Source organism: Notolepis coatsorum (genome assembly GCF_963971535.1).
Source record: "Notolepis coatsorum genome assembly, chromosome: 1".
NCBI classification, from domain to species: Eukaryota; Metazoa; Chordata; class Actinopteri; order Aulopiformes; family Paralepididae; genus Notolepis; species Notolepis coatsorum.
The window spans coordinates 28,283,488-28,309,277 of record NC_140165.1 but is presented as its reverse complement, the minus strand read 5'-3'; the positions used below and the strand labels follow the sequence as shown (position 1 = coordinate 28,309,277).

The following is a 25,790-nucleotide window of genomic DNA, read 5'->3' as shown; positions in this document are numbered from 1 at the left end:
AGTTTATTTAAACTCTCATTGTGGTGCCAAGTCGCCATTTCTACATTTATTTATTTTAGAAAATATCTTTAGCAATTAAGGATCATTATTTTAATTTTCATATTCAACACTGACATTTATATCCCATCATGTGCCCAATACTGCCTCATCAATTTAGCCTAGTATGCACTCTCTCTCTCTCTCTCTCTCTCTCTCTCTCTCTCTCTCTCTCTCTCTCTCTCTCTCTCTCTCTCTCTCTCTCTCTGACAGTGCGGTTTGCCTTTGTGCTTCGGAAACTGCTGTGTGCTTATAGGATGAAGTCTAATCATTAATTAAGGCTCCTCTCTCCTCGCCAGCTATACTGTGATCGCGTCCCGTGGCGGTGGTCATGGCTCCGCTGAATGGGAACCGTCCCGCTGCGCGCATCCTCTGGACACTGGCGGTGATGCTGATGGCTGCGCCGCTCGTCTACGGTCTCCCCTGTCCCCGCCCCTGCTCCTGCCCCCAAGCCACGGAGCTGCACTGCACTTTCCGCTCCCTGGTCACCGTCCCCGTGGGCATATACAAACAAGTGGAACGCATGAACTTGGGGTATCTCAATACATTTGACTGCATTTCTGTATTTTGAGCATGCTGCCATATGTACCTTTTTGAAGAGGTATACTACATGTAGGTCGATTGTCCTAAACGAACACACACATTTTGATTTAACTTAGGGCTGTCCTCGACTGAGGATTTGGATAGTCGGATTGGACGAAATTTGCCGTTAGTCGACTATTAGTCGACTACAAAAAAAAGTATATATATTTTTGTATTCCATTTGGGCTGTGGGGCCAGTGGGGGTGCTTAATGTCTGAAGGAGTCGACTGAAGGCTTCTTGTCCTCTGCAAAAGCATGCAATTGGTCCACTGTTCAAGTTCAAGTTCAAGTTCTTTAATAGTTGTCATACAGAAGTACAGAATACTTTCATACAAAATGCTTCTTACTGTTACGCTCCAGAGACTGTGCTAGACAAGATAGTATCAAATAACATAATAACATAATATAGCATGAATTTAGAAGAAGAAAATGAGGTCACAGTTGTTCGGTATAGACATATGTACAATGTTCTGAGTTACCATATAATATACAATACACAATACTATGCAGTGTACTAATGTACAGTACTATCTAGTGCAAAGCAGAAATGGGATGAGGTACAATTTTAGGTACAATTTACAGTAAGGTGTACGAGTTGTAGTGCTATCCTTCATCCATAAATATAAAGTGTGGGGAGTGGGTGCTACAGTGTGTTTGTTTAAAGTGGGTGTGTGCTATAAAGTGTGTGTAGTGGGTGCTACAGTGTGTTTGTTTAAAGTGAGTGTGTGCGTGTGGATGTGTGTGCTATGTGTGTTTGGTGGTTGTTGTTGTGTAGTGTTCATTCATTGTTCGTTTAGCAGCCTGATGGCCTGGGGATAGAAGCTACTTCTGAGTCTTTCTGTGCTCGCCTTGAGACTCCTGTATCGCTTGCCTGACGGCAGCAGTTCAAAGAGGCAGTTGTTCGGGTGGCTCGAGTCCTTAATAATTCTCTTAGCCTTCCCCTTGCAACGCTTGTAGTAAATGTTCTGGAGGGTGGGGAGCCCCCCTCCAATTGTGCGTTCGGCTGAACGTGTCACTCTTTGTAGTCTGCTTTGGTCTTTTGCAGTGCTATTCCCAAACCAGGAGGTGATGTTGCCGGTCAAGATGCTCTCTATTGTACATGAGTAGAAGTTCTTAAGGATCTTCTGGCTGACTTGGAACTTCCTTAGGCGCCTGAGGAAGTAGAGGCGTTGTCGTGCCTTCTTCACCACACTGTTAATGTGTATGGTCCATGTCAAGTCCTCGGATATGTAGGCTCCGAGGTACTTGAAGCTGTTGACTCTCTCAACCGGTGCCCCGTCGATGCTGAGGGGGCTGTAGTCCTTGACCCCCGACCTCCTGAAGTCCACAATCATCTCCTTTGTTTTGCTGACGTTCAGGGAGAGGCTGTTTTCCTGGCACCATCCCGCCAGGACCTTGACCTCTTCCAGGTAGGCCCTCTCGTCGTTGGCAGAGATCAGGCCCACCACCACTGTGTCGTCAGCAAATTTGACGATTGTATTGCTACTCCGCTGAGCCACACAGTCGTGTGTGTACAGGGAGTAGAGGAGGGGACTCAGAACACAGCCCTGGGGGGCCCCTATGTTGAGGGTGATGGATGAGGAGGTGCAGTTGCCTGCTCTCACCACCTGGGGTCTGCCAGTCAGGAAGTCCAAGACCCACTGGCAGAGGTCATAGCCCAAGCCCAGGTCCCTGAGCTTGGCTATGAGTATGGAGGGGACTATGGTATTGAATGCCGAGCTGTAGTCGATGAATAGCATTCTCACATAGTTCCCCTGCCTCTTGTCCAGGTGTGATGCTGCTGTGTGCAGCACATGGGATATGGCGTCCTCCGTGGACCTGTTGGGGCGGTATGCAAATTGCAGGGGGTCCATGTTGATGGGGAGGGAGGAGCAGATGTAGCCCTTTACTAGCTTCTCAAAGCACTTCATGGCCACTGATGGATACATCTTGATATTTGTCTAGTCGACTCTAGTGTGTTCATGGGTGAAATCCTCTTTCAGTGCCTCTGTGCCTGTTTTCGTAGGCAGTTAGCCTCTGGTATGCGTGCCATTAGCGTTAGCCACGCTTCTAGGCCTCTTTTCTTTTGGAAAGAATGATACAAAATATATATATATTTGTATACATTTCGTAATAAAAAAAAAAAAAAAAATGTATTCGACCAAGAGGTTGGCAGTCGACTACGGCTCCTTTCGACAGGATTAGTCGACTAATCGACTAATATGGGTCAGCCCTTTGTACTGTAAGAAAACTACGTTGTCCAATCAGTTTTTTAATGTCTTTATATTCCAGGTTTAATACCATCAACAAGATGACAGACAGATCTTTGGCTGGTCTGAGGAGGCTGGAGCTGCTGATGATCCACGGGAATGATCTCCACAGCCTGCCCAGCGGAGCGTTCAGAGACCTCGCCTCCCTGCAGGTAACTGGAGCAAATGGACTGCATTCATATATAGAGCTTGTATCCAAAGTGCTGTACAACGTTATGCCTCACATTCACCCATTCACTCACGGGGTGCAGGCCACGTGCCAGGTGCCGACCTGCTCACCGGGAGCAGTTAGGGGGTTACGTGTCTTAGCTCGAGGACATTTCGACGTGCTGCCGGGGGGAGCGGGAATCGAGCCAGGAACCTTCAGATTACCAGACGACCGCTCTACCTCCTGAGTCACTGTCTCCCCTATACACTACAAGCAGACAATGGATGGATGGATGGATGGATGGATGGATGGATGGATGGATGGATGGATGGATGGATGGATGGATGGATGGATGGATGGATGGATGGATGGATGGATGGATGGATGGATGGATGGATGGATGGACGGACGGACGGATGGATGGATGGATGGAGGGATGAATGGATAGATGGATGGATGAATGGAGGGATGAATGAATGAATGGGTGGATGGATGAACGAATGAATGGATGGATGAATAAATGGATGAATGGAGGGATAAATGGATGAATGGATGAATAGAGGGATAAATGAATGAACAAATTAATGGATGGATAAATGAATGAATGATTGTCTGCTATTCATTTGTCCAGAAAGCAATGCATCCTATACAACATGGCCTCTACTGTCTTCATCAGAGGTTCACAAAGCAGACTTCCCGTCTCCTTGTCTCTGTCGTCGTCTCCCCGTCTCGAGGCTGCAACAGACCACACACCATTTGGCATGAAATCAAATCCAGGAATGGCAATTTCTCAAATTGGATCCGTTGCAACATGTACAGTACATATTTTATGGGACACCAAAGGTGTATTCATTCAGGTGTCCTCTCTCTCTCTGGAAACGTTTGAGATCTGCAGCTGATGTGCTCAACTTTCAACACAGGGATGTTAGAGTGTGGAAGTGTTTCTTCTCTAGTGTCTCTGTCGTACAGCTCTCTGATGAAGAGGCAGGTAGGCCAAAATAGTAGTCTTCTTCCACTACGTTGTTGTCTTATATATGTATGTTCCAGTGCTTTACTTTGGGACAGAGACTCTATGACATTTATCCTCTCCTGGTCACTTTTTTTGCAAACAGTTTATCACATATTTGATCTGATTTGATTGAAGTTTATTTCAAATATGCAACAACAACAAACAAACAACAAGTACAGATATAGCCTTAAGCCATTCAAATAATAAATGTGTATAAGAAAACTAACAAAAAAACACAATTACATATTTGAAAAGGAGTGGGAAGAAGTATACACTTAAAGTATCATTGTCTTTTAGATAGAAGACGCATTTAGTTTGACACGCGAGGCACGTGCTTCTCATATAACGACACGACACACAGATATACATGCTTCCACGTGTGCTTATCAAACAATTAATCGACTGACCGATCAATCATTTAATCAATAATTAAATCTCGCTTTATTTATATAGTTGCAATAAATCCACTTCCATTCATTTGTGCTAAGCTAAGCTAAGCTAGCTTGCAGCCAGATAGCTTTCTGAGAGGAAACTGGTATCTGGTATCTTCTTGTCTGACTCTGGAGAAGACGCCTTTCCCATAATGTTGGCGTGTTCATTCAAGGGTAATAACAACATAGAATAAATGGGAAAACACAAAGTGAAATGGCTTCTTTTATTAATAGCGAGACTAAAAAGACTCTTAAGTCTGTTGTCCTCAGCGGTTCAGGTAGAGCTGCTCCAGAGCTTTGGGCTCTGAGGTGCAGGCAGCCTCACCGTATCTTGAGGAGTGAAGGACCCTCACCTGGGATGAAAACAAATAGAATGCCGGCACTCACAGATCAATAGTCTCCTATTTATTGTGGGCAACAACGAGCGCGTTGCAGCTAATGGCCATCATCAGTGTAATGAAAACCAACAGGAACCCGATGACTTCAATTGCGCTGACGATGGCTTTTAGCTGAAGCGCGTTCATTGTTGATAATAAATAGGAGACAGATTGATCCGTGAGTGCCGGCAATTCTGTTTGTTTTGATCCTTTCCTGCGACCGTGCACCCGATACAGTGTTCAGGATTTGGAGCTGTGCACGCTTCTACTTTTCACCCTACTTACGATTTAACTCCAAACCATATAGATATTCTGGGGAAAGGCCATGTAGGGCCTTAAAGGAGCACTTCACCAAAAAACAATGCTGCTTTATTTTGCACATAATCTCACACACATCTAAAAAAAAAAATAATAATAATAATTCCTTGTGATGTGTTAATTACAGCTCAACGTAATGATAAAGTAGCAGTCCCTATAAGACCAGGTGTTGCTATTCATTAATCTACATAATTTCATGTGTAATTAACACAATACAAAGATTCAATGTCCCAGATGACATCACTGGTGACCATATTCAAACTAATTTACTCTCAATAACTGTCAAACTAAATTAATGTGTATCAAAGAGTTTTTGGATGTGTGTGAGATTATGTGCAAAATAAAAAGTTATGTAAAAGATCTTGAATTTTTATGTCACTAATAATTCCTAGAACTTGAAATATATAAGAACGATTATTCTGATATATGTCATTCTCTCCTGGTATCTCCACACCTGCACACACTTTGTAATTTTTTAACTAAATCATATCTAATATCAGATGGGGATCCTTGGGAAAAGGTCAAATGGGCCTATAGACCTCTCACTATAGACCTCTCACGATATACCTCTCACCATAGACCTCTCACTATAGACCTCTCACTATAGACCTCTCACTATAGACCTCTCACTATAGACCTCTCACTATATACCTCTCACTATATACCTCTCACTATAGACATCTAACTATATACCTCTCACCATAGACCTCTCACTATAGACCTCTAACTATAGACCTCACTATAGACCTCTCACTATAGACCTCTCACTATAGACCTCTCACTATATACCTCTCACTATAGACCTCACTATAGACCTCTCACTATAGACCTCACTATAGACCTCTCACTATAGACCTCACTATATACCTCTCACTATAGACCTCTCACTATAGACCTCTCACTATATACCTCTCACTATAGACCTCTCACTATATACCTCTCACTATATACCTCTCACTATAGACCTCTCACTATAGACCTCTCACTATATACCTCTCACTATAGACCTCTCACTATAGACCTCTCACTATATACCTCTCACTATAGACCTCTCACTATAGACCTCTCACTATATACCTCTCACTATAGACCTCTCACTATAGACCTCTCACTATAGATCTCTCACTATATACATCTCACTATAGAAGACCTCTCTATAGACCTCTCACTATAGACCTCTCACTATATACCTCTCATTATAGACCCCCCACTATAGACCTCTCACTATATACCTCTCACTATATACATCTCACTATAGAAGACCTCTCTATAGACCTCTCACTATAGACCTCTCACTAAACCTCTCACTATATACATCTCACTATAGAAGACCTCTCTATAGACCTCTCACTATAGACCTCTCATTAAACCTCTCACTATAGACCTCTCACTAAACCTCTCACTATAGACCTCTCACTATCAGTGATGCCACAGATTACTTGTAAAAGTAATATGATTACTGATTACTGATTACTCCTTTAAAAAGTAATCTTAGTTACTTTACTGATTACTTGATTATCAGAGTAACTTAGTTACTTTGAAAGTAACTAGGTTACGAAGTCGTCGTCCCTGCTGCTGCCACAACATAAGAATGACAAAAAAAATTTAGTAAAATGTACTCAATTTGAGTAAAATGTACTAATAGGGCAGGTATGCCTATCTTGCTATCTATAGATCTATAGATTTCACAAAAGATAAATGGTCAATAACACCACATGTAGGCTGATATGTAGCCTACCTTTGAGGCCTGCCCCATTCAGATATGGTTCTACGTTATTATTATTTATTATTGTGTGAATGAATGAATGAATGAATGAATGAATGAATGAATGAATGAATGAATGAATTAATGAATGAATGAATGAATGAATGAATGAAAACTTTATTTAACAGATTGCAGAATGGGTACAATACAGTACGGCTCAATACACACAATTGTTAAGGGGATGCAGACCAGAGAAAGACGTTTGTCTTGTTTCCATCAGGGTCCCCCATTTTCAATTCATATAGACATTTATGACATACACAACATACATGACATTTATGGCATAGGGACATATAGGTATTTAGTACTGATACATTTGTGACATAAACGGTATTCAAATATACAGTACTGTTACCCCTAGATCATGACAGAGTATATACATATGATGGGGAGGGGACTGTACATTAGGAGGGGGTGGGTGGGTGGGAGGGAAATATATATACGGCGGGGAGGGAATATATATACTGCAGTGTTGTCAGTGTGCTACTGACAACCTACATACTGCAGTATGGTGTTCCATGTTCATGGAATAGTGCAATGCAAAATATGTTTAACTCAAAGGTGGAACTTACTGTTTGGCTGGTGGTGCAGCTCCGAGTCCTGTAGAAGTCGATGGTCGTGCTGTGCAGCTGCTGTATATTCCATATGCGGTAGACAGTATTTTGTTTCCTCCGCAAAGTGAATGTTTTTTTCACCCGGCTTAACAAACGTTAAGTAGACTAGTGAACTTCCAGTGCTGCAAGAAAGCGTTACGAGCGCGAGCTTCTCCCTGCTAGCGCGCAGTTTAGGTCAGGCTGAAAATAACAATAACAGCCGCGCCCACCAGCATGGATCAACACGCGAGGTTACGTGCTCAGACACGCTTTGAAAACGTGACATGTGACGTCACTCCCAAAGAGAAGTAAACAGCTCTAAGCGTATTTTTGACTGTCGAAAACGAAATAAAATACTGCATTCCGCCTGAATTATGAATTTATGATGAGATAGTAACGAAATAGTAATGCACAGCCACTTGGACAAGTAACTGCAATTAGATTACTGGCTTTTAAAGATTAACGCGTTAGATTACCATTTTCGCGGAAAAGTAATCAGATTACAATAACGCGTTACTTAGTAACGCGTTAGTGGCATCACTGCTCACTATAGACCTCTAACTATACCTCTCACTATAGACCTCTCACTATAGACCTCTCACTATAGACCTCTAACTACAGACTTCTAACTATAGATCTCTCACATGTGTTCTGTCTGCTCCCGAGTCTCCAGTCTTTGCTGCAGCTATAGGGAAATGAATGGACTATTAATAGATCGCTCCTAGCTTCATCTGTGGTCCATGCAGCTGTGGTCCCGTGAACAAAGCCTCCTGATATACATTACTCTCTCTGATAAGGCAGGGGATTTAGAATTTTACACAGCAGTTTAAAAAAAGGAAAAATCTCTCTGCCAAAACTATAGCTTAGCATCGCAGTTCAGGTCAGGTCTCTGCAACATCCGGGTCATTACGGGTTAGTTAGCAATTTGGCTTTTAAAAATTGGAACATTAACAAAACATAAAGTTCTTTGGTGAAACACAGTTTTCCCATTAACACCACATGCAGCATCAAGGACAAAATGACTGGTTAAAGGGAAAGGAAAAACACAGTTGCCTGTCATGGGCGAGAAATAAACCAACGTGACCACATGAGAGGTCCATTAACAAACAATACGAGTAACGCCCACTCTCCTCCTTCAGATGTTGAAGATGAGCTACAACAAGCTGACGGAGCTCAACAGGCAGACCTTCCAGGGCCTGTGGTCTCTGGCTCGGCTCCACCTGGACCACAACCGTCTGGAGTTCATCCACCCCGACACCTTCCAGGGCCTTACCTCGCTCCGCCTGCTGCAGCTGGAGGGCAACCGTCTCCGGCAGCTCCACCCGGCCACCTTTGCCACCTTCTCCCTGGCGGGGCACTTCCACGCCTCCACCCTGAGGCACCTCTACCTGGCGGAGAACGGGCTCACGTCGCTGCCCGCCCGGCTGCTGGCGACCGCGCCTCACCTGGAGACCCTCTTCCTGCATGGGAACCCCTGGACCTGCGACTGTCGCATGAGCTGGTTCCGCGACTGGGACGGAAACTCGCCAGGTGTTTTTTCTTTTCTTTTTTTTCTTATTATTTCTTTACTTTTTTTGTGCAGCGTAGTCATTCAGACATTTATTTTTGTTCCTTGTGTCCTTGTTTAAATTTTTTTTATAGTTTTACAAAACCAAACCAAACAAAGAAATAAGACAAACAAGAACAAAAAAAAAACACACACAGACTGCAATGCAATGGGAGCCCATCAGTTATATTTAAAGGAGCAGCAAGAAATAATAATATCTTTATATTTTTATTATTATTATTTTTATTTTTTTATATTAAATCTTTGTTTGTCTTTGTTGTTCTTGAGTCAATTGTGACCAACAACAATCAATCAAATGCATTTTTCAATAATAATCTTTTTCTTTGAATTTAGCCTGAGTAACTTCACATCAATGATAATAATAACATTGTATAAAATTAATAATAACTAACAATATTTTAATAAACATTTGCCTTTTTTCCCTCCAGGTGTTGTGAAGTGTAAGAAGGACCGGTCATACCCCGGGGGGCAGCTGTGTGCCATGTGCTCCTCCCCCCAGCGCCTGCGCCTGAAGGAGCTCCAGGGCGCAGAGAACATGGCCTGCGGCGGCCCCGTCATCCGCTCCCCTCAGAGGGCCGCCCCGACGGCAGACACGGAGAGCGAGGTCATGACCCCGGAGGAGTTCCGGGACCCGCTGGGAAACATCTCCCTGGGCCTCTCGGACGAGCACGGCAACAAGGTGGACCTGGAGTGCGTCGTGGGCGAGCCCAGGGAGACCGGGAGGATGGCCTGGGAGCAGCTCAATTCGCTTCAGCTGGCCTCCAACCTCACTCTGTCCGTCGATCTGGAGTGTCCCATCGACAGGGACGACTATGAGCGCCTCTGGAGGCTCATCGCTTACTACAGCGATGCACCAGCACACTTACAGAGGGAGATGATGCTGACCAAGGAGCCTCACCCCAGCTACAGGTACAGACAGGACCTGGAGCGAGATGCCCTGTACTACACAGGCGTCAAGGCCAACATTGTGGCCCGGCCTTCGTGGCTCATGCAGACCTCCGTGGGCCTCCAGCTGAACAGACCCCAGTCCACGGGGAAGAGCGTGAAGTTGATTCTCAGCACGCACCTCTCGCAGACCGTGGAGGCCGAGCTGGTGCGGAGACAGGGGAGGGATTGGGTCATGATTGAATCCACAAACGCTACCCGAACAGCGCTGAGTGCTGTAGTGGGCAGCGACGTCCAAATGGATTGTAACGTGCGGAGTTCTGGCGATCCGGTTATCTACTGGATGCTGCCGGACGGCTCCCGGGCGGAGGCACCGTACAGCGGCCCGGACAACAGGATGTCTGTGTCCAGCGACGGACACATAGCAATTAACGACATCAGCCACTCGGACACGGGAATCTACTACTGTGTTGCCAAGACCCACGGGGACTTCGCCGTTCTGCCATTCCGTCTGACCGTAGAGGATTCCTCCAGTCCCCCCCCCGGGGGCGAGGGGTCTGCTCCCCCCGTCGAGGGCTTTGCAGGAGAGCCTGTTGCCCTGCCGTGCGTGGCGTCCGGCTCCCCGGACGCTGAGATCAACTGGATCCTCCCCGATGGCGATGTGGTGAGCTTCAGGGCCAACTCCTCCAGAGCGCTGGTCTACACCAATGGCACTCTGCGAATTCGGCAGGGTCAGCTGTCGGACAGTGGATACTACAAATGCGTGGCCATAAATCAGCATGGCATGGATTCTCTGGCTACCAAAGTCACCCTGACTAGGCGCTCGGGAGTGATGAGGCCATTGAGAAAGTTTCCTGCAAGACCTGAGTCAGCCTCCGGGGTTAATACCCAAATAAAAGTCCCCATGGAGGACGCAGAGGAGGCGTCTGGGGACGAGGAAGACGCTCACAAGGAGGCTCCGACGAGCCGCATGGAGCTCATGAGGAGGAGAGGCCCTAGCGCAGGCCGGAGAGGCGGCCATCCCTCTAGGAATACATGGCGGAGGAAACCCACAGCAGCGCGATTCAGTGACAGGAAAAACACGCCCGAGACCAGGAGGAGGATTAATGTGTTGAACAATAAAATAGACCCAGAGAAGTGGGCAGACATTTTGGCAAAAATCCGAGATAGAAGCGGTCAGACAAGCGCAACGCCGAAGCCAGCGGAACACACTACAGAGAGGAGGCAGAGGGTGGAAACGTACCCGGAGGGATCGTCAGACGGCCGGACGACAGAGGGGGAACAGGAAGCAGTGCACTGGATCACAACACCGCTCACCCTGGCTGAACACGCTGACACAACACAAAGCACGCCCATGGCAACTAACTCACAAGCCAGCATGACGCCAAACACACACATCACACAGTTGACACACAGCGCTCACGACACAACTCATGACACAACCCACGACACAGCTCATGACACAACTCGCGACACAACTCACGACACAACTCGCGACACAACTCGCGACACAACTCACGACACAACTCACGACACAACCCACGACACAACTCACGACACAACTCACGACACAACTCACGACACAACTCGCGACACAACTCACGACACAACTCGCGACACAACTCACGACACAACTCACGACACAACTCACGACAAAATGTCACAAAGTACTCTTCCCCTCCCGCAGCCCACATCTGTTTCTCACATCACTCACATCACTCAGAGCGGGAGTAGCAGCACTTTGCGTGACAGTTCTTTACAAGAGAACCAGAGCTCTACTACAGATGTCGCAGCATCTGACATCTCCCAGATATCTGAGACGGACCGGGGAGAGAACGACCCCGGCATCATGAACGGCTCCAACGAGGAGAGAGAAGTCTCCGTAGACAGGACTCAACTTAACCCTTGGCTAACCGCAACCAAACCGGAAACAGCCATAGAAGAACGTGACAAATATCACACAGAGACTGCCGCGGTGACGACCTTGCCTCTGCACACTCGGCCAAAGCATACAACGCTCCACATCTTACACTCTCAAGCGCTGCTCACGATGCCGTCTCCGGTGACGACGCCTCTGACCGCTGCAAGCGTGAGAAAGCAGATGGGAACCGAGGGGCCTCCTCGCCTTCGGAACCCTAATTCCAGGAGGAAGAATGGGGGCAAGAGGAGGAGACCCAACAGGAGGAAACATAGGCCGAATCAAACCATCCAGTCTGTTTCCAACACACCTGTGTATGCTCCCATAGCAACGACAGAAACAGCTCCCACGCTGCTAAAAATAGAACTGTCAGAAAAGGCAAGAGCCACAGCAGCCAACTTTAATACCACTGTTCCATTCACCGGTGGCCAAGTGACGTCATCAGGCAGACTGAGTCACAAAGAGAGTACAGTCTCCAGGCATGACGACAGGGCAGCCACCAAACTCCCCACCCAAACTACCATTCTCCCCCAAACAAAAGACAGTCCCCTACCTCACGCCAAATCGGAAGACGGTCCTCTACCTCACGCCAAACCACTTTTTGAAAGCACATCAGCTGCACCATCGTTTCCAATGAGCTCTCCAGGAGCGGGCCACAGAAAGACAAGTCCTACGACGGCCTCGGAAGTCTCAGAGAGTACGTCTCCTCCAGAGCACTCGGACAGGGCTGCGTCAGCTAGTCAGCAGGAGTATACGAGCAGCCCTCTTCCGCCTGTTAAACCCTTAGATGAGACACAAAGAGGAAGCGTTACGGGAGACCTTGGACCCGTGCCACACTCTGACAAGTCCCACGAGAGTTCTGGCAGCCCGCAGCAAGTGCAACCAGATGTTGAGCGGAACCAATCGCGGCGTCTGCACACGCCCGCAGGAAAGGCTGAAAAGGTGCCTTTCAAAGAAATCAGTGGGCAGTTTCCACCGCGGCTGTCCTCCTCATTTTCTCCCTCAACCCAGCATGAAATCACCCCACTCTCTGGCACACACATGCTGAGCACCTTGAGGAAAACAACACCGGCAGCAGGCTCATTTCATGATGAAGTTTCAGAGACGGAACGGCTTGCCACAAAGTGGCCTGTGACATCTGAAAGCTCTCATCAGGAATCCAGTCATGCTGAAGCAGCGGGCGCTACCTTAGAGGGAGACAAAGAAACTCCTGTCACAGGAGAAAATGCTGCTGCTCCCAGTACAAATGCTGTTACAACAACAACAGCTGCCACCACCGCTGCCGTCAGTCCATCCAGAGTGAGGCCTCATGTCACGGTCCCCAACACCTCATCCACAAGAGAAAGGGTAGGACCCCCACCGAGGACCACCCCCCAAGATGGTCCCAAGTTCAACCACATCCCAGACAGCCAAAGTGAGAGAGCCCGCAGCCCATACCACAGGAGTCCCTTCTCCCCAAACAGAGACCCCCTCATTATAATCAGCAGCAGATCAGAACCCGACAGAGCAGCGATAGCCTCTCGCCCTGCTACACACACACTCCATCGAGATGCAGATCAAGTCCGCGGTGCCAAATTAACCACCCCAGCGCCGGTGACACCCGACGGGCAGAGAGTGGAGCGGAAAACAACTAGCACCCCCAAAACCAGCAGTACAACTAGGACTACGCTGCAGACCGATGCATCCAGAGCTCACATCCCTGCTAGAGAGGGACAGAATACAAGGACTTGGACTCACGGTGTGTCAGGAGGGTCCCAGCTACCCGGCGTAGTGTCTGCACCGCCGAGAGGGAGACCAAGGATTACTAACACGGACGGCCAGACGATCACTGTGAATGCGGAGGCAGATGCACATCTTCCCTGCAAGGCTGAGGGGAGTCCCATGCCCTTCCTGTCATGGACTAAAGTCTCCACTGGTATGTATGACTCACTCAATCTCACCAATATGTTTTCCATTTGGAAGAGTTTCATGTGTGTATAACATAACATAACATATACAGTATACAATTCTGGAGAGAAAATGGTCTGATAGTCATTTTCTAAGTAGTATTTTTGTTATCAAATTGGTTATTTATTAATATAAAATTGTTCAAGAGTTGTAGACAATGGACTATGGACTACAAGTCCCTTCAAGAGTTCATTATTATTATTATTATTATTATTATTATTATTATTATTATTATTATTATTATTATTATTATTATTATTATTATTATTATTATTATTATTATTATTATTATAACATCATATCATACGTATCTTTTTTTATATTTCTATAAAGCCTACATTGTTTGTTTACAATATGGTTAATTATATGGTTAACATATTGTCATGTTTATGGTTATGATGTAATTTATACCTCAGTGTATACAGTGCAGTGAACTTAAAGGGGCACTTCACCAAAAAACAATGCAGATTTATTTTGCACATAATCTCACACATTCAAAAACTCAGTTGTTTGAAAGTTATAGAGAGTAAATACGTTTGAATCTGGCCATCAGTGATGTCATCGGACATTGAATCCTTGTGTTGTGTTAATTACAGCACCATGAAATGATGTAGATGAGAAAATAGCAATACCTTGTCTTATAGGGACTGCTACCTTATCATTAATTAACACAACACAAGGATTCAATTTCCCTGATGACGTCACTGGTGGCCATATCCAAACAAATGTTCTCTCAATAACTGTCAAACTAAATTAACGTATGCAAGACTGTTCAGAGTTTTTGGATGTGTGTGAGATTATGTGCAAAATAGATCGGCATTGTTTTTTGGTGAAGTGCCCCTTTAAGGCTTCTCACCTTTGACACATAACCAAGTCATGTCCGCTCACGCAGTTTACTTTACAGCCGTACAGGCATCCTGTGAGATTTGGAATGTGTATGTCATAGCACAACCTAGTCTGTCTTTAACAACGACTTCACACATTACTCCGACTTCCAAATCTTTAGATAATGATATATCACTCAACATTCTAAATGGATGGATAGGATACGGTTTGTCTGAAGGGTTTCGTTTTCGGTGCAAAGTCTAGAGGCGACAAATATTCATTATTTCACAAGAAAGAAGCATTTTTCACAGAGATTATGGCTCCACTAGTAAACAGTGAGAGAGAAACAGGCTCCAAAGAGGCCAGACATGTACAGTATATAAAAGATTGAAGAGGGAAACAACATGATTCAACAAGACTTTTGTTGCTAAAATTGATAAGGAAGCAGCTTAAAGGCAGTAGACTCCAAACTGCTGCCTGAGGAAGAGCTTTTTGGCTTGAAATGTGTTGCTTTTTTGAGTGTGCTTTCTTATCTACGCACTCTTTGAACAAATCAAATCCTGTACTTTCACATTCATGTGGCTACCCATATCTTCAGGTTTTGATATTCCCTTCACAGATTATGGATGTAATGACTGATATATATTTTTTAATATTAGAAATACATTATTCTACATTCTTTAAATCTGTGGTTCTCAAAGTGGGGACCCCCAGGGGTCCTTACAAAATAAGGAATAGTTTGATTTCACTGCTGTTTTATTCACTGTACGTTTGCACAGTGGAATGAATATAAGAATGGCCATTCTGGCCACAGGTTTCACTCTCTCCTCTGTTACCTCATCACCTCCTATACAGGACATAGCTGTATTATCTAGGAAAACACATGGGATCAGGACATGAAATTACTTAGTTCCAAAACCAATGCTGGTTTCATTCTAAAAATCCTCCCTTAAATCAGTGGCAATTACTTTCTCAAATCTTTGTTCCAATTATTATGAAAAATATGAAATGGACATGAAATTCAATAACGTTGAAATAGAGTTAGAGTTAGAGTCCCAATACCAGTGTTGGTTTACTTTCTCTCCAATCAGCAACAATTACTTTCTCACATTTCTGCTCCAATTTCTTGTTATATTAAAACTGCCATAAATCTTTCTTAACCCTTTTTTCTTTTTTTTTATGAAAATGAAAATGAACAAATCAATCTTAACCATAACCATTAAACATTAAAACGAACCATCATCATAGTAATGCTGTGTTTGTAGGGCGGCTAGGTGGTGCAGTGGGCAAGGCACTCACCACCAATGCTGGAGACGCTGGGTTCGAGCCCAGCTCTCCACATTGTTTTCAGTTTGGCTGGTCGTCCGTACTAATACAATTGGCAGTATTAGGGGAGGGTAAACTGAGGGGTGGGGATCGGACGTTGTGGACAGCGACTCCTACAGGTCGGTTGGTGCGCCTGCGCAGTAGAATCAAGAAGCGATGGGGGCGGCGTCCCTCCAAAGCGCAGACCCCTGACGCTGAAACATCGCGCCGCGCAGTTGAAAAGATGCGACGGCTGCTACCTCGAGTATCGGAGGGGACTCCGACTTGTGCTACAGACGCAGCGTTCAAAAATCAAACCAATTCTGCTGCTTGTCTGCTGCTTGTTGCTGCTTGTGTGCCACTTAAGTCTACTCAGGTGTTAATTTTCCGGGGGTGTTGGCTGTGGGAACAAAGGGAGGGTAGTTAACTTAAGTGCTTCCCCAGGGAGGGGGTCGGGGGCTACTGCCCTCAGACCCCCAAAATAATTTTTATATGGGCAGTCTGACTTGGGGTACTGACCATATATTAGTGTTGCAATGCATGATAAGTAAACAGTGAAAAAAGCTAAGAAATCTGATGGGGCTGGGACATTTGGGACGAATAAAAATGTAAGATGAAAATCTGCCCAGCCTGTGGGAGGAAGTGGAGGTGTGAAATCTGGCCCGGTCAAGAACAATAGAGGAGTGGTAGAGAGTGGTAGAGAGGCATGAGAGGTTTGAGTTTTGAGTGCTGTATCTGTATATATGGCTTCGTCCACATTGCAGCCGGCTTGTGGGAGGCAAGAAACAGCGTTCGAGACAGGGGAGGGTTGAATTGGACGATACGAAATTGGGATGGGAGAAAAATAGAAAATGGGAGAAAAAGTGGATTAAAAAAAAAATAAGAGAAATAAAGTAATGCTGTGTTTGTATCAGGGTGGGTGGCTTAATCTAGTGGTGAGAGCACTCACCCATGATCATCGTTGGTTCGTCTCCCGGTCATGGGGTTTGTTTTGGACTTTTGCTGATATGAAATGGAAATGTATTACTTGTGACTTTAACATAACGTACATTATGTACCCTTTTTCCTGTGGTTGATTAGTACTTTATTTACGTTTTCTGATGAGACAGTGTTGCCTGGGGTGTGTTGAGAATCACACTGCTATAGCAAGAGAGAGTGGACATTGGGAACATTTACCCTGAAGTCTTCAAGAATAAGACCTTTTCCCCCATGTGATGATGGCAGTGATTTGACCTAATAATAGTCATGAGGTTATGTTGGATTATGGGGATATTTTATATATGAATGCCTCATCTATGTGCTTTATACACAGTATATCATGCTGCTTTACAATTAGTAACACATACAGGTAACTCATCCCCCACACATCACTGTGTATTGTATAAATTGTCAGGCCAGTTATCCCTGGCCATAACAAGACGGTTACAATGTGGGCCATACATACATTCGTCTCAGGTGAAAGAGCCATCTGACTAATACACACACACACACACACACACACACACACACACACACACACACACACACACACACACACACACACACACACACACACACACACACACACACACACACACACACACACACACACACACACACACACACACACACACACACACACACACACACACACACACACACACACACACACACACACACACACACACACACACAAAACTAGAATAGTCCTTTATGTTTTTCAAATATACCTGTCTTGTTTACTTCCTGTACGCAGGGGCGAGTGTTGCCCAGAACACCAGGGTCCAGAGGTTCGAGGCCCACCCCAACGGTACGTTCATCATCCGGAACACCCAGCCCATGGACCGTGGCCAATACCTCTGCACCGTCCAGAACCAGTACGGCACCGACAAGATGGTGGTCAATCTGGTGGTTCTGTCTCAGCACCCCCGAGTGCTCCAGCCGCGCTACCGAGACGCCAGCGTGTACCTGGGGGACAAGATCCATCTGGACTGCAAGGTCCAGGGGCACCCGACCCCGCGTGTCACATGGGTGCTCCCTGACCGAGTTCACATGGCCGCCGCCCCGCCGGCGTCGCCTCCCTCTCTCGCATCTCAAGAGCGGGTGGCGGTCCTCGCTAACGGCACCCTCCGAATCACTCGGACCGGCTACACAGACAGAGGGATTTACAAGTGCATCGGGAGCAGCGCAGCAGGGGCCGACGCGGTCTCGGTCCGCCTCCACGTGTCGGCGTTGCCCCCTGTGATCCAGCAGGCGCGCCACGAGAACATCACCGTCCCAGAGGGCAGCGCAGCCTACGTCCACTGCACCGCCAGGGGCGCCCCTCCGCCTGCCGTCCGCTGGATCACACCCGACGCCGTCCAGCTCGTGGCCTCGCAGTTCGTCAGCGGACGCAACCTTCTCGTTTTCCCCAACGGGACGCTCTACGTACGCAGTCTGGGCCAGGCGGACACCGGGAGGTACGAGTGCACGGCCAGCAACGCCGTGGGAGCGGTCCGGAGGACGGTCATCGTGAGCGCGCGGAGGGGCCCGTCCTCCACCAAGGCCAACATCGGCTCCTCCTCCCCCCAGCGGACCGACGTGATCTACGGGGCGAAGCTGCAGCTGGACTGCCTCGCCACGGGGGACCCAGAGCCACGGATCATCTGGAGGACCCCGTCCAAGAAGCTGGTGGACTCTCAGTACAGGTGTGGATGTAGATGCTTGATTCTACTGGTTCAATCAGTTGGTCAATGTGGTCATCATTCACTTAAGCAACTGAAAACATAATAGAGACCAGGACATGGTACTAGGCAGGTAAAGAAATGGTCAAAATACAATTGAAAGCATTATTTACATTCATATAACTAATGGTTGATAGAGGTGTCCTGCACACGTGAATAACTTTGTGACTTGTGTGTTGAAGGAACAAGAAACACAAAGTACACCTACTTATTGGCCATAATAATATTATTTAAAGGAACATGCATTTACCGTCTTCTCCAGAGTCAGACAAGGAGATAGATACCAATTTCCTCTCAGTGTGTGTTCAGTAGAAAGCTATCCGGCTGCAAGCTAGTCTAGTTTAGCACAAATTAATGGAAGTGGGTAATTCCGAGTGGTTATGCACTTCCATTGATGTGTGCCTTTTTTGTGGCTAACCAGCAGGAACTGGGTATTCAGTATGAAGCATAGTATGGGTTGTGCTGAGAAATGACTCTACCCTTCCACACCCTGCCCTCATAGTAGGAAAGAGGGCTCAGAATTCGGAATTTAGCCTTTAATGCAACATTTCAATCTTGGATCTCAGGCATTAAAAATACTTTTGCATTCATAATATTACTGAGTGAGTCATGGCAGTGTGCAGGTATATACTACAACATATTGCATTAAAACCAGTTTTTGAAATAGAAAAGAGAAAAGCACTAATTTGAAAGAGAATGATACAACTACTCGGTAGATGGTAGATAGATGAACTATTAAAGGGATAGTTCTGAGTTCTTACTTACCTATTTCCTATTTACCAATGAACATGTTGATGGTAGAGTCCTTTCTCAGCACAATCCATGCTGTTCCTCATACCAGCTCCGGATAGTTAGCCACAGACCAATGCAAAGTCAATGGGGGTCGAACTCCTAGCTGTCTGTGCAAGCTGACTGAGGCTCACTGAAATCTACTTTGTGTGCACCGTGGAGTAGATTTCATTGGCTCCTCCCGGCAGCGTGTCGAAGTGTCCTTGAGACACTTAACCCGTAACTGCTCCAGATGAGCCGTGCATTGTTGCCTCCGCCGTCGGTGTATGAGTGAATGTGAAGCATACGCTTTAAAGCGCTTTGGATAAATGCAGTTAATTTACCAAAGGACTTTTATCGATCAACATCATGATTGACAAGTAAGAAAAGGGGTTCCAAAAAACTATCCTTTTAATATTTCATTTTAGAGTGAAATAACAACTAGAGCACATCATTCACACGTTAAACACAACCTCTTCTCTGTGCTTTTCTTCTCACAGTTTCGATCCCAGAATAAAGGTGTTCACCAACGGCACGCTGACCGTCCACACCATGACGGACAAGGACGGCGGAGACTACCTGTGCGTGGCGCGGAACAAGATGGGGGACGACTACGTGCTGCTGCGCGTCAACGTGCTCACCCGGCCGGCCAAGATCGAGCAGAAGCTGGCGCGCTCCAGCCAGGAGGTGGCGTACGGTGGAAACCTGAAGGTGGACTGCGTGGCGTCCGGCCTCCCCGACCCGGAGATCAGCTGGGCCCTGCCGGATGGAACCATGGTCAACCCCGACAAGCAGACGGATTGGGTCGGCAGGGGACGCAGTCGCAGGTACAGTGTGGCCGCGTGGCTCTTATTTGTCAGAGAACGGTGGCAGGGCCAAATGCCCCATTTAAGTCCACTCAAGTCTTAAAGGAACACACCAACAATTTCCTCTCTGTGTGTTCTATCCGGCTGCAAGCAAGCCTAGCTTAGCACAGATCAATGGAAGCAGATATGGACCACTAGCCTAGCTTAAAACTCCGGGAGAGGTGTTTTTTGGCAAACAGCTAGGCTAGCTGGTCCGTATCCGCTTCCATTAATTTGTGCTAAACTATGCTAGCTCACAGACGAATAGAACACACAGAGATTGAGAGTTGACACTGATGACACTGAATCCTTGTGTTAATTCAAGCTCAATGAAATTATGTAGATAATAGAGATAAGGATTGCAATAGGGAGGTGTAGTCTGACGTCACTGGTTGTTCCACCCATATAGGGATTTATCATTGGGAAAATGGATTATCGGCTATTGTAACAATTCTGCCGCATGAACATTGGCAAGCTTTCCATTTTTGCACAAAATGAGTTCCCTTCTACCACTAACATGATTGTTTAAGCATTTTTGGTTGAATTAAAGGTAGTTATAAGGTTTTTAATTTGTCATAAATAAAGAACTACACTTACCAGTAGGCAGCCTGTTGTTCAGTACACAGCCGCTATTGGTCTGTTAGGCTGTCGCCTTTTCCCCGTCAAGGGCAGCTGATAGTACCAAGCTAGCTAGCTAACGTTAACGTTACCCGCTAACGTTAGCATTATGTCTACTGTCGTGAACCATTTGAAATCGGGGCATGTAGAGGAGTTTCGGGAACGAGTAAAATGTGCAGGTCCTCTTCTCAGACCTGTACTGCACACGCATCATGCCGGCTAGCAAGCTAGCTAGCTACATGTCACGGCCGGCTGATAGCACGATAGTAGCCCCTTTCATGACTGTGATGCACTCGGTGCATCACAGTCACGAAAGGGGCTACCACGATAGCTAACTAACGTTAACATTACAAGCTCAAACACCTTATACTACTACTGTCGTGTCCATAAGTTCCCTGGCAGAATACTTTGTTTGTGAGGACAAATGTATACAAAGAGGAGAGAACCATTTTAATTCTGGGCATATTAGAGTTTCGGGTGCCGGCTAGCAAGCTAGCTAGCTACTAACGTCATGTAAAAAAAACAATAACGTTATAAACTATACACAATTTGTACAACGAAACAATGATTTACATGAGTATTTACAGTGATTTAACACTTTGGCTGCCATGGGTTAAATTCATTATCAACCGTAGGTTGCCGGCTCTATTTGTCTATAGAGAAAGTCCCCTTCTTTGCAGGGCTATAACTTTTTAAATTCTATTGCTACATTGCCATTATTAGGGCCCATTCAAAGTCCTATATGTATTGTTCATTGTGTAGCAACGTTAAACTTTTTTATTCACATATTCATAGTAAAGTATGGTCTAATGTATAAGTATGTTTTCATCTCTTTCTGCAGCTTTCTCCAGAACGTGATCTATAGCCCCAAATACATTATATTGATGATGCAATACAGTTTTATGGCAATCAGCGCGTACTTCTAGAAGTTACTACACGTCATCTGATGTTGACCGGATGGGCTAGGGGGCGTTTATAATTCCGTGGGCAGCGTTATACCAATCATCTAATGTGGGTCAAATGTTGATAATAGCAGTTAGTATCGAAGACGGTAACTTTACATGCTAAAACTCACCCCAGTCTCCGCACGCTGTTGGGCGATCATCGTAGAGTAGAAATTTTACCATTATGGGATGTCGATTTACCCGGTCCATCTCCAGCTTGTATAATGGTATATACGTCCAAATCATGTTGTTTATCGAGTTATTGGCAATCGATCGCTATGTAGTGTGTCGAGATCGAGTCCCGGAACCTATAGCTAGTGCCCGTAAGTAATACGGCCGACCAGCACAATCTCCATAGCACTTCCTGTTAAGCGATTGCGCCGATCGGCCACCAGATGGCGCTCCTGAACCGCCAGAGAGCTCAGTGGGTCCTCCTGGTGGATCTCAGGCCAGCGGAGGGGAAATATGAATCCGATCCCAGATTTTTGAAATATTGATATTAAAGACGCTGTAAAGCGTCTTCGGCAACTTGAGCATGGCCGGGAATGACGTGTTTAGGCATTTTCCGGCAGCCAAAGTGTTAATATGCAGCGAAATAACGTTATACGATTTAAAATATAAATACAAATATGGTAACCTGATTGCTTTTAAAAATGGTGGTTGGCTTTAGAGATTAATGGTTATGACCACCAGAGAGATACTAGCCACAGATTCAGGGTCAGTTATTTTCCCATTGTACGAATTGTTAAGCTTATGGAATGTAAGGGAAATCTGATCCTAGGTCTGTGACTAGTACTACAGGCAGGCTACGCTGTGGTGACGTCAGTCAGCAGCGCCAAATAGCAGTGTAGTTTCCCAGCTAACGAAAACATAAGCGTTGTTATTTTGCTACCTTTGCGATTGATTGCAAATATTTTCATGTCAAGCTATAGATTGTGGATGAATACGCACAGAAAGGTACACCATGCCAACGTTAATGCTTTATTTATCTAAAACGAGCCGATTTAGAAATGGTCAATGGGGAAATACATTAAGTGGAACAGAGGGTGGAACAGGAAAAAACGGCAATGACATAACCACTACACCTCCCTAGGGGGATTGCTATCTTTTCATCTACATAATCTCATTGAGCTGTACTTAACACAACACAATGATTCAGTGTCCTCTGATGACATCACAGAAGGAGATATTCAAACTAAATGTATTTGTGCAAAACAGTTTAGAGCCTCAGGATATGTGTGAGATTATGTGCAAAATAAATTATCTCCTGTCTTTGCTTGCATGGCTCTTAGGTATGTGGTGTTTGACAATGGCACGCTGTACTTCAACGATGTGGGCATGCGAGAGGAAGGCGACTACACCTGCTACGCTGAGAACCAGCTGGGCAAGGACGAGATGAAGGTCAGGGTGAAGGTCAAGGTCGCAGCCGTGCCGCCGCTGATCCAGGACAAATCCCTGAACGAGGTCGTCAGGGTCGTCTATGGTGAGACGGCGTCGCTAAAATGCCGTGCCAAGGGGGAGCCAGCGCCCGTCGTCACGTGGATGTCCCCGAACAACCGAGCCATCCCCAGCGCCTCCGATAAATACCAGGTCCTAAACGATGGCACGCTGGTGCTTCATAAGGCGCAGCGCTACGACGGGGGGAACTACACCTGCACAGCCAGGAACCACGCGGGCCAGGATCGCAAAGTCACCAGGGTGGAGGTTCTGGTCACCCCTCCCAGCATCAAGGGGTTTCGTGGCGCGGACAACACCATCAGGGTGGCGGCGATCAGGGATCAGCGCAAGCTGTTGGACTGTGAAGTGTCAGGAACCCCGCCGCCCCGCATCATGTGGGTCCTACCCGGAAACGTAATCCTCCCCGCCCCGTACTACGGTAGTAGAATGACTGTCCACCGTAATGGGACCCTAGATATCCGATTCCCCAAGAGAACAGACTCGGGCCAGTTGACTTGTATCGCTCGTAACGAGGGAGGGGAGGCCAAGCTGGCGGTTCAGCTGGACGTGAGAGAGGTTGTGGAGAGGCCACCGATCAGAGACCCCAAACTGGACAATGTGTCCCTGACCGTGGGGAATGCCATGACTCTGAACTGCTCGTTGGAGGGCTTTGCGGTACCCCTCGTGACTTGGATCCTACCCGACGGCACGCCGCTCCTGAGCGGCGCTCGGCTGTCAAAGTTCTTCCACCGGCCGGATGGATCTTTGATCATCAGCAACCCCTCCGTGATGGAGGCCGGTGTGTACCGGTGCTTGGGGCGCAGCGCCGCCGGGCTGCTTGAACGCACCATCACACTGTCCCCGGGGAGGAAGCCGGAGATCAGCAACAGGTACAACTCCCCCGTTAGTATCATGAACGGAGAGACCCTCTTGCTCCACTGCCTCTCGAGCGCCGACCCTGTCCGGCTCACATGGACGCTGCCCAGCGGGGTCATCCTCGGCAGGCCGCAGAGGGCGGGGCGCTACGCCGTGCTGACCAACGGGACCCTGGCCATCCAGCAGGCCTCAGTCTACGACCGGGGTTCCTACGTTTGCCAAGCGGCGAACGAGTACGGCAGCGCTTTCCTCTCCGTGCCCGTCGTCGTGATTGCGTACCCGCCTCGGATCACCAACGCCCCTCCCTCCGTGACGTACGCCAGACGCGGCGTGGCCGTCCAGTTGAACTGTGTGGCGACCGGGATCCCCCGGGCGGAGATGGCCTGGGAAACACCCGATAGGACCCGTCTGGCCGTTGGCGCGCAGCCGCGCCTTTTTGGGAACAAGTACCTGCACCCGCAAGGTTCCCTCATCATCCAGAACCCCACGCAACGGGACGCCGGCCTCTACCGATGCACAGCGAGGAACGTCATAGGAATGGACTCTAAAGCCACATACCTCAATGTGTTCTGAGGGGAACATCCGTTCAGAAATATCCCATCAGTCATAAGCCAGAGGCACTGCCAAGTTCACCCTCATGCTTAAAGAGTTCAACTGATCTCACACACGTCCCCGAAACTGTAAACGGTTTTGCACATATTCATCTAACATTGTTAAATTGTATCCCTGTTGCTATTTTTTCATAACCGAGCCTATGGGCTACAGCCATGCTGCATCCAGCCCAGCCTGAGTATCTATCACATGCTGCATCCAGCCCAGCCTGAGTGTCTATCTATGGGCTACAATCATGCTGCATCCAGCCCAGCCTCAGTATCTATCTATGGGCTACAGCCATGCTGCATCCAGCCCAGCCTGAGTATCTATCTATGGGCTACAGCCATGCTGCATCCAGCCCAGCCTGAGTGTCTATCTATGGGCTATAAATGGTTAATGGTAAATGGACTGCATTTATGTAGCACTTTTATCCAAAGCGTTTTACAACTTATGCCTCACATTGGTAGCTTCCTAAAGACCATACTGGTAGCTTCCCAAAGACCATACTGGCAGCTTCCTAAAGACCATAGGCTACTGGTAGCTTCCTAAAGACCATACTGGCAGCTTCCTAAAGACCATAGGCTACTGGTAGCTTCCTAAAGACCATACTGGTAGCTTCCTAAAGACCATACTGGCAGCTTCCTAAAGACCATAGGCTACTGGTAGCTTCCTAAAGACCATACTGGTAGCTTCCTAAAGACCATACTGGTAGCTTCCTAAAGACCATACTGGTAGCTTCCTAAAGACCATATAGGTAGCTTCATAAAGACTGTATCGTACTGTACATACAAGGAGTTGAGTGCATTGCTCTTACAGTTCAGTGTTCCATTCCCTCTCTTTTGACAATGACAGTCTATGTCAAACTGTATAGATTTGCATTACATTGCATTGCCATTTCTTATTAAGGAAATATTCTCTTTAATTTATATAATACAAAACTGTATTTTGATTGGAAATATGTATAATATTGCTGAGATGAGATATTTTTAAGTGATCCAATAAGCAGAAACTGCAAATTATATTTTTTATTCGTTTTTTCTCTTCTTGCTCT

The 25,790-nt window shown here is 46.6% G+C and overlaps 1 protein-coding gene across 1 annotated transcript; it reads left to right on the top strand.

Annotated features, from left to right (window-relative positions):
* Positions 1-367: 367 nt before the first annotated feature.
* Positions 368-25,790, top strand: mxra5a (matrix-remodelling associated 5a; the record flags this gene model as incomplete). Its single annotated transcript, XM_084314341.1, has 7 exons — positions 368-570; positions 2,890-3,019; positions 8,648-9,038; positions 9,504-13,793; positions 17,691-18,621; positions 19,926-20,252; positions 23,125-25,790. The coding sequence occupies 7 exons, from the start codon at positions 368-370 to the stop codon at positions 24,716-24,718; spliced, it is 7,866 nt and encodes a 2,621-aa protein (XP_084170467.1). The 3' UTR covers positions 24,719-25,790.